Raw genomic sequence first — 10,321 nt, forward strand, 5'->3', positions numbered from 1 at the left:
ATTTTTTGAAATCATTATTAACCGTTATCCAATTCACCACAAAACTATTAGATTAATTCATAATCTATCTCCTCGGACAATTATTTTATTGAGGTTTACGTGTGCTGCATGCTTGTTCATTTTTTGAAATCATTATTAACCATTGTTCAATTCACCAAAAGCCCAACTCTTTCACCTACTCTCTATAAATTCATTGTACTTGACTCATTGAGCTCATATCCCATATCTTTTGAGCTTAGGCCATGAATTCTGACCTTACAGTGATATATGGCCATTTTGGCCCAAATTTATTATATAAACTTAAGTATCAAATTGAGTATAATTCCGCATAAAAAGGTTTAAAATTAAATACAATAATGACCTTTCTTTCATAAGATAAAGATAACCAACTCAAGAATAATCATAAAAACAATTATAAAAAACCTAGACCCCAAATATGATAGGACTCTTGTTGGACCCTAAAAGTCTAAATGAACCAAATGAGGAGGGGCCATTGACATGAATCTCACATCTAGGCAAAAAGAGCCCCTTATGGGCTATGGTGATTACTTGACTGATAGGATTCACATGGCAAGAACTTGAGTTGACAAAATGAAGGTAGTAACAACTTCAAATTCTGAAGTGAATTATGATTAAGGTGACAGTGATGCTGATAGGGAGAATCCAGTAACTGATATTCCGTGTCATAAAAAAAAAGAAGTTGAAAGAATATCCAAGCAGCGGTCTTAGAATAGTTTTGTATAACAAAATGGCATCTCATGATGCCAATATTGTGCCAACCTTCTTGAAGGGATTACTTAGAAGTAAGCCTGGAGTTAATACAACTTTCAATCATAAATAGTGGGAAAAGGAATACCAGAAGGACAAGATTTGTTGTATAATTACAATTGATAGTAAATTTACAACGCATCCATATTAGAAAATGCTAGCATGATTTCATCAAATTTCAATCAGCCATTGCTGAAAAAGATATCAAACTGTAGATATTAGAAGCTTTAAGAGCCCTTTCAAGAAATGAAGTTGAATCTCACCCAAATGTAGTTACCAAAGCAAACCCCCAAAAACTCAGTATGGAACTTAAGAACCACCTCCAGAGGTTCCTGAAGACTCGGCAACATCCCGTAGTCTCAAAGTTACGGCTACTTCTTCAATCATTTTACCTCTATCAGCTGAGCCATCCACAGCTTTATTCAATCTTTTCAACCATATATCATAGTCAACTGGGTATGGGGTTCCACAAAGGCTATCCACATAATCAGCAAATGCCTTTAAGAGAGCTGAAACCTCACCAAGCTGCTGCTGGATCATTCGCTTTGCCCAGCTTCTCTCCCTCCACTGCAATGCTGATTCAATAGAATCTTGCTGCTGTATACTTCCCCCACAGACAAAATAGAGCAAGTAAACAAGGCTTTCTGCATCAGATGCTGGACATAGTTTCCCATGCTGAAGTGCATGAGACGAAGAGAACTGCAAATTTATAGCTGCACCATCTCTGTCTTCCAAAACTGCACGTCCCCATGATATTGGGACATACAAATGTCTGTTTCTTACACCTTGCATGTCAACAACACATATTATATTTTCTGGACAAATATCACCATGTTGGACACTGGCCATGGCTGCACTTCTTAGAGCAGATAAGCAGTCTCGGCAGCAGCGGATTGCTTCCTCGGGGGAGAATGGGCCATCCCGATCAACAACAGATGAAAGTGGCTCCCCAATAGGAGATGTCACAAGTATTGGAGTACCACACCATGGGTGATCACATCGCCCTCCTGGGCTCTGCTTCGTACAGGGACCAGAATGCAAAATGCGGCCAGAGGCAATTATATCAGGCAAATACTTGCTTGAAATTCCCTGCTGCTTTAAAATATTTAGTACTTTTGTTTGCCTCTGCACTTGATACCACAAACTCATATCCTCCCATGATGGCTCAAGTCTTGATGGATGGGCACCTACATATAAAGACAACAACTCTGTGGGATAATCAAGAGAAACAGCACTGTAGAGAAAGCAGTTCCCTCCTACCAGAGAACCCTGTATTTGGAAACTTTTCTGTCCCTGCCGTTGATCATCCAAAAGCAGTACCTCGCCCTTTGTAAGCTTAAAACGTGATGCCTGCTTTCCCAAAAATGAATCATTCTCGTCAAGTTCAACAATCTCTCCATGTTGATGGCTAGCCTGTTGGAAAGGAACTAGTGCATTTTCATTCTCATTAGGGCGACACTCTATCCTACGCTTCTGAAGGCGGAGGCTATGATCTGAGGCTAATGAAGCTATCGACTTTCTTGGTGGTCCATTCCACTGGACTATGGAGTAAAATGTTGCCAAAAGTACTTGCAGGGTCCCCATGTCTCCCCAACTCACATTCCCCAATTTGTTCCATATCCGATCCACTGGGGAAACACTAACTTCAGCATAAGATTTCACCCATTCAGCTACAGCATGGTATGGGTTAGCTGAGTTTAAATCAAGTTTTCCAAGGTCACCACCAAATTTTACCACCCCACCATATTTAGAATCTAGAACCACAAGGAAAACTGAATCGCTGCTGACAGTATTGATGTTGCTCAAACTCCTAGATACAAGAATATGAAAACCATAGAAGAGGGCTTCACAAATACTGTGAGAAGACAATTTCAACTCATTTTTTGACAATATATCTGGCTTAAATAACACAAACTCCGCTACTTGATCCCAGTGAACTTGCAAATCACTCCCAATTTTTGATAGCAAAGCTAAACCACATAGCTCTTCAAGCCTTCCCCTTGACATTGCCTTTTCTACCGTATAAAACTTGGATCCAGGATGACGGGGACCAGATACAAAGAATGGCAATGGTCCACTTTTACGCCAAAAGGTACGCCATAAGCCATTGGCAACTACATGAAGAAAGTCTTCTACTGCAAGATACTCATCTTCTTTAAGATCGTCTGTTACAGAAGGTGAGCATGGCATACGAAACAACTGCTGAAATAAAACCCCCTCCAATGCTAAGTCAAGCTTACGCAATTCATCAATCAAAAAGGGAGAATTAAAGAACTGCTCCTCATTGGCTGAATCTGCACATGATTTCTCAGAAACCCAATCCTCAAGACTTTGTGTGAAAAGTTCTAGGTTGACAAGTTTCCTTCCATAGTCCTTTAGCCCTTTGAACACTCTTCTAGAAGTAGGAACAAACTTACTTGAAGCAGAAGCACCAGAGATACTATGAGTAGAGGTTACTGCATCACATAGATGAAAAAAAATATTAAAAATAAATCGATGCATTACTTAGAAGATGGTAACAAAGAGAACTTATATTAGAACCAAAAAAACCAAGAACAAGAACACAAGTAATTATTGAATTAAGAAGTTTGATCAAAACATATTAAATTCAATAGAGATATAGATTAGGAACCTTTCTCCTAGAAAGCAGGAAAGCATGGGGAAAGATGACCTCTAAGCCCTTTGTATGAGTTTGCATGTGTGGGCCTGTTTACTCGATTGTGTTGCACTTACAGATTTGACTCCCTCCCCCCTATCTCCTACAAGACGACAAGAAAATATCCTCTACTCTTTCTTTTCTCTTTTTGTTTGGCTGAATTATCTAACTCAAACTGAAACCTTTCCCAGCATTTATTAGGCCTTTTTCAAACTTTGCACTCTGTTTCACCTTAGTTATTAAATCACATTATATTATCTTCAACTTAACAAGAAAAGAAGCAACTTAGTGATCTTAAGTTTATCATGGTGTAAAAGCAGGTGATCCGAATTTGAACTTAGAAAAAGGCTTCGTAATGGTGCAATTCCCAAACAATAGCTTCAGTGTCATGCTTGGCAAACACTATAGCATTCCCCTCTGTAATTCAAAACCTAACTCTAGTGAGTTAGCATGAGACCAAGTCTGCACTTAGGAGAGAACCACTATTACAGGGAAGAACTCCTCTTTAAATTCTCCTTAGCACAAGACAGACTATATATTTTTTTGATGACATGAAACCTCACAAGGCAAGGCCCTTTGGACCCACAAGACAGACTATATTGTCAAACAAAATATTAGTGCTGGATCACTGAGCACATTGTGGATCATGGATTTTAAATGGACCAAGTCTCAGTCCTTCTAACATGTAGCACTGGCTACTAATAAAGTCATTTATGTTCAATAAATTATCAAAGCTAAATAAGACACCTACAAAGGTAAACCTAATTATCAATTCCTTCTCCAAGGAAAAATACCAGCTCCAACACCCTGTACCACCTAATAGGCAGAACATCAAGCTTCTGACTCGTATTTTCAAACACAACACCTCCCTCAATCCCATCAATCTGCATGCATAAAGTTTTCCAAAATATAGGTTGAAGATTGGTGTCAGCAAATGGTGGAAGAGCTTACAAATAGAAAAGGTGTGAAAGAGACTACAAAATTGAGAAAAGTCATCTATACTTTTTCCCCTTTCTGGGAATATTGTGAAGATAACTTTATAATTTATATTCATTCCATCACTGGACATTTCTCATAAAGCCACTCTCACCCCAATTATCCTCTAGTTATATGTGACTTATACGTCAAATTAAGTTTAATTTCAAAAGACAGGAACTGAGAGCATGTAAAATTATGCTATGGATAATCATAAGTTGAAAATAACTAGCATTGCAATTTGTAAAAGATAAATTGGAGGATTGCAAACTACCAACTGCTTAACAAGAAAAAGATAAAGCAATCATAACAAACCAGAGCTAGACTTCCTGAAACTTCCGTCCAAGCTTTGCCCTGGAGATAGGTCCATATCATTGTGAATAAAACCTGAGACATAATATCAGTTAAAGTGTGCAAAAAACTCATGTTAGAAATATGTTATACAAGTAATGCACAGACTGACAACACTAAGCAATAGAATTTTTCATAAAAGTAGCAAATACAGATATAAGCATGGAACTCCAGCAATATACTTTACTGAACAGATATTTTGCTATAATAAGAATCATAGCATATGAGGATAGATCTTCTGCAGAAAGTGAGGGAAATAAGGACAAAGAGCTACATTTCAAAAAAAGATGCTAGTTTTATAGTTTTAGTTTGTGAAAGCAACAAACATGTATTCCAACTCTAGGCAATACAGATGCTTGAATTTTAAGATATGAGGCTTAAAATACAAGCTTTTGGAAGGGTCAAACTAAAGGCATGATATAGCCTCAGGCTTTTACAGTTCATTATTTGATAACTATTACATTAGCATTTCACTTCATACTCACCAAAGTAATCATCATTCATTAAAAACTTTTGTATTGATCAAGTTGCCAATCAAAGTCATAGCATTTTCAAGAATAAGTTTAAATTGAACCATGTTTTGGTTTAGTCTAGGCTCTAATTCTTTATAGCTTTTTTCTTAATTTAAGTATCAAGAGGATTCTCAAGTTCTATGTTGCACTTATCTCCTCTTCTTAATTACATCTTCACTTCTCATCACAAATATAAAAAAGACACTTGGAAGGGAGCAAAAAGAAAGAAAAACTAGAAAGGCTCTGGAAAGAATATTATCTGTAAATGATAGCAGGGTGTCTACCTAAACAAGAGAGTGGGAGGGAGGGATAAGGAGGGGAAGGATAGTGAGGTTGGATTTGATTTTAAAATATGACGATTTAAAATATTATTGTGGTAAATTTTTGAATGACTGGACTTCTATTATTGTGGTAAATTTTACAGCAAGAAAATGAAACATGATTGGCTAGCCACTGTCATCACCAGAAGCTAGAGAATATAGCATGTGACATTTTCTTTTTTATATTATTTATCCAAGTATGAAGCTAAGTCAAGTACACTGGGGGTTTAGACAGACTTATCATATAATTACAATCTACAGTTTGAAATGGGAAGAAAAAAAGAAAGAAAATTAAATTAAATGAAGGCTTCCAAGTGCACTCGTCCATTCATATAAGGATCTTAGAACATAGAAGGCAAAATAAAGGTACTTGTATAACATTGGATGTCCAAAATTAATACTAACCAGATATGAACTTTCGGAAACTTCCATCCAGACTTTGCTCAGGATAAAAGTCCAAATCATTTTGTTGAGAACCTGAATCATGTTAATTGTAAAGGTTGTAAATGAAAAAACATACCATGACATGGTTTAAACTTGATGTTCTGGCAGAAGGAAATATAAATGTCACATAGGCAGAGAACTGGCAGATCAAATTAGGAAAGATATCATGCAAAAATGAAGAATTGTCATATATAACAGGGTAAATGAGCATAAGGGACTGACTTCTATAATAGATTGGCACCCATGACTGTTAGTCAAGCTTCAAGTTAGCATGGTTTCTCTTGTTGAAAATGATAGTGGGATAACTCTTGATGTGGCTCATATATGTATTTTTCTTTGGGTAGAATCCGACTGAGTAGATTTTGCTTATGGTTTTTAGTCTCCATAATGTCCATGGATGTAACGCTTGTCGAGTGAACCATGCAAATTATTACATTCTGTTCTGTGATTGAAATGCACAGACAGTGTCTTTGAAGTACTCCAATAATTATACATGTCAAAAGTAGTAGTTTTCACAACCAATATTGTCCTCCTAGGTTTTTCTATATGTTAGCATTCATCGTGATCTATGGTGGTGTCATGACAAGCCAACATTGTAGTCTAGTCCAAAAAACTTTACTGGACCATTTTAACCAGCATAGAGCTAAAAGAATTTTTTTATTATAAAATGTATAATTGCTAAATGTATGGCCTTATCCATCAAAAAATTTCATTTGATGTTGCACTTATGTCGTACTACAACCCTGAAGTAAATGGTACTAGGCTAATAGCAATTATTTGGCCAAAACCGACTGAAAATAGCAGCAGTCTAATAGGAGGAAGAAAACATGTAACAGGTATAGTTAAGACTCAGGGTATTGCCTTTACCTATAGATGCTTATGTAGCCAAAATAGGCAATTAACCTCGAAGTGATGCAAATGGAGAATCAGGGTATGTGGGACAATGTATATAGCCAATGAATAATAAAATTCACTTAAAAAGATAACGAAACACCATAAACTAGATGCCACTATTCCCTCAGGGGAAATTCTAGTACAAGGAAGACACAATAACAATTCAGTCATTCAATGCTGATTTTATCAATCTCACAGGCCCCTGAAAGCATTGGCCTTTAGGCCTAATGACCGGTATTCCCTTAAAGAACACATGCAGGAAGTCAAAGTATTAAGTAGACAACATAAATATAACAACACATAAGGCGTGGAAGCAGCAAAATTGGAGGATTATGCCACTGCCATCAAGTGGTCTCCAAATGATCCAAAAGTTAACTCATGAGCATCAATACTTTTTGAATTTGAATCTAAAGAATTAGTAAGCAAGCAATGTCTTCTTCTTTCTTTTCTAAGCACATCTATACAATTTCATGTTATCTTTGGTGAATTTGACAAATGTCCTATATACTCCTATTAGTGCAAGATTAAGCATGGATGTACGGGTAATCCATCCATCATTTAAAGGCCCAAAACCACCAAGCAGTATTCCAAATACAAATTTAAGAAGTAAATAAGTCCCTGAAGAACCCAGCAATTAGATTTTCTTAACTTTTTTGATTTACCAAATTAATATTTAACCAAGAGCATACAATATCCTGATTCAGACACCCAACTGATCCACAACAATGTAAATCTTCAACAAAGCACAACCCAGAAGAAATGACAAATAATAAAAATAAGAAAGACAGAAAAAATGGCATGTATTTTAGTTTCTCACAAGGTGCAGAGATTCTCAGTTTCAAAATAAATTTTATTTAAATCATGAAATACTAGCTTTTGTTAAATTATTTGCCATTATTACTAAGTACTCACCTAGTTTCATCTCGAAGCCAAAGAATAACCACAAGCAGGAAAATGGGAAGCACTTGAATCACAGATCTTTGGGGGACTTCAAGGAGAGCATTCTTCAACCCAGATACTGAAATGTGAAGATAGGATGATCTGAACCAACATTGACACCACAAGCATAGGAAAAACATGGGGAGCCAATGAAAACGAAAGCAAGGAAAATGAGAGATCTTGAAGCAATGCGGGATATAATGAGGCAAGCATTACTTTTGTCTTTTATTTTCTTCAAAAGCTGAAAACTTGTTGTCAATGGGGTACTAGTTTTTTTTTTTTTTTTTTTGTTTGTTGAAAGCTTATGTTTTTGGTGAATGCTGTGGCTCTTTCTTGTTATTGGTGTTGTGTGTTGGTGTGCATTGAAGCAAACAAGAAAAAAAACAGTTTTTAAACCAGAGACAACACAATACAACAAACACAACAGGGACAAGAAAATATTTAGCATTAAAAAAAAAAAAAAAGAAGAAGAAGGATGCGAGTGTCTGAGAAAGAAAGAATGAAAGAAGAAGGAAAGCCCCAGCGATAGTGAGTGAACTTTGTCTGTCGGACCCCACAAGTCTTCTTGGCAGTTGGTCCCATTGACTATGATGTTTCCAAATTTTTCATAATCATTCCCCACTTGCTACTGCCTCGCGCGTGCATTACTCCACATGGCCCATGGCCCATACCAAAAGGTCAATTGGCAAGTTGGCAGTACGCGGAGAAAAAATGAATCTTTGTCTAGTTCCACAACACTTATATTATTTGGTCAAAACAAATAAAATTAAGGAAAAATTATTCTTTTTCGTCCATGTATGATACTAGTATATTCCACCCCCGATTATATCTACATTTTGAACCATCAAAATACATTATTGACCTTTAAAGTTATAATTGCGTTTTAATGTCTTTTTTGGTGTTTGTTTTGGTATTAAGTCTAACAGAAGAAGTCCTATCAAAAAAATAAAAAATAAAAAAGTCTAACAGAAGTTGCTTGGACATACACGACTTGACTTCTAGATTCACTAAAAAAGTTAACTCCACTATTTAAAATTTTAAAGTTAAAACAAGAAAATACTCATCTTCTAAATCTGTTTATTTCTCGAGAAAATTAAAGAGAAAGAATAACCCTAATGGCTTGTTTGGAAGTTTAGAGAGAGAGGAGAGTAGAGGGGAGTAGAGGAAAGGGGAGTAGTGGGGAGGAGAGTAGAGGAGAATGATTCACCTCCACCTTATTTGGATATTTTTAAAATTAGTAAGGGGGAAGGGAGTAATTAGCCCTTCCTCTTGTGTAATTTTGTTAATATAATAAGAGTAAATTAGGTAATTTACTTGGTCAATAGTTTATGTACTCTACTCCCCTTCCAAATCTCTCCAATTTGGGGGAATTAAAATTGGGGGGTTAGAGGGAGTCTAAACCCCTCCAAACTCCTCCAAACCCCTCCCCCTCATTCTTTAAAAAACTTCCAAACAAGGTAATTGCATTACTCTCCCTCCCTCTACTCTACTCCCCCTCCTTTTTTAAACATCCAAACATACCATAAATTCTCAACAATAACCACCCCTTTAGGCCAAATAATTAATTTATTAACTAAAACACTTAGCAAAATGGGGCACAGCCATGTGGAAAAGTGACAATGACACTTCTCAACTGGAATTAATTAAAGTAAAGATTAAAGCCCAATGGGATGTCAAGTTGTGTTAATCTTGTGGCTTCCAAGGCAGTTACCATGGAAGTTGCAAGCATTTACCTTGAGCAATTGCAAAGAACAGCCACATGTAGAGACAAGTGCCAAGTGGCAAGCCTTGTTACCAAGCCTTGTTAGCAATGAGATACTTGGGAAAGAAAATTAATCAAGAAGAAATATGTGGAAATTAGAATTTGGCATAACTGCCAAAGCCTTATGTGGATCGGGGAATTAGACAAAGATTTGGAGGTACATTTCTTAGGATTTGGGAGATTAGGGTTTTGAGTATTGGAGGAATTGAATTTTTTGCTTTGTAAAATTGTGAGCGGAATCATAACGTAGGGTTAGTGGATCATTGACTTTGGCAACAAATTGGGCAATTCATAACTTTAACAAGAAAAAACTATGTGGTATGTGTGTGTGTGTGTGTGTATATATATATGTATGTGTGTGTGTATATATATATATATAGATATAATAAGGTTTTCTTGAATATTATCATTAGATTCTCTCAAAATGTATATAGAGATGGATAAGAGGCACTTTCATCTTTTAATTTTAAGTGGTGGAGCCAAACTCACTCAGTGGGTCTAGAAGTCATATGTGGTATATGTGCTTAAATTTTTCATTAGACTTAACGCCAACACAAATGATAGGGGGACATTATAATCAGGGTGAAATATTGGGGGTTGATAGCGTGTTTAGATAATTCAAGGGGAAAAATGTAATCAATGTGAGAGATTAGGCTGAAAAAAAATGTAATTTGCTCTAAAATTAACGATCGAAACCCAT

General features: G+C 36.3%; 1 protein-coding gene across 1 annotated transcript; it reads right to left on the reverse strand.

The window, feature by feature from the left end:
• Positions 1-700: 700 nt before the first annotated feature.
• On the reverse strand, positions 701-8,318 carry LOC112002149 (uncharacterized). Its single transcript, XM_024034309.2, has 4 exons — positions 7,833-8,318; positions 5,988-6,059; positions 4,715-4,786; positions 701-3,224 (listed from the first exon to the last, which is right to left on the reverse strand). Exons 1-4 carry the CDS (start codon positions 7,840-7,842, stop codon positions 1,078-1,080), a joined length of 2,301 nt encoding a protein of 766 aa, XP_023890077.1. The 5' UTR covers positions 7,843-8,318; the 3' UTR covers positions 701-1,077.
• Between the last annotated feature and the right edge of the window lie 2,003 nt (positions 8,319-10,321).

Source organism: Quercus suber, unplaced genomic scaffold, assembly GCF_002906115.3.
Source record: "Quercus suber isolate HL8 unplaced genomic scaffold, Cork oak 2.0 scaffold_255, whole genome shotgun sequence".
NCBI classification, from domain to species: Eukaryota; Viridiplantae; Streptophyta; class Magnoliopsida; order Fagales; family Fagaceae; genus Quercus; species Quercus suber.

Coding starts and splice junctions, on each gene's coding strand:
- LOC112002149 (XM_024034309.2), bottom strand. Junction 4,787..5,987: donor TTTCCGAAAGTTCATATCTG/GTTAGTATTAAT, acceptor ATTATGTCTCAG/GTTTTATTCACAATGATATG. Junction 3,225..4,714: donor TTTCAGGAAGTCTAGCTCTG/GTTTGTTATGAT, acceptor TATGTGATGCAG/TAACCTCTACTCATAGTATC.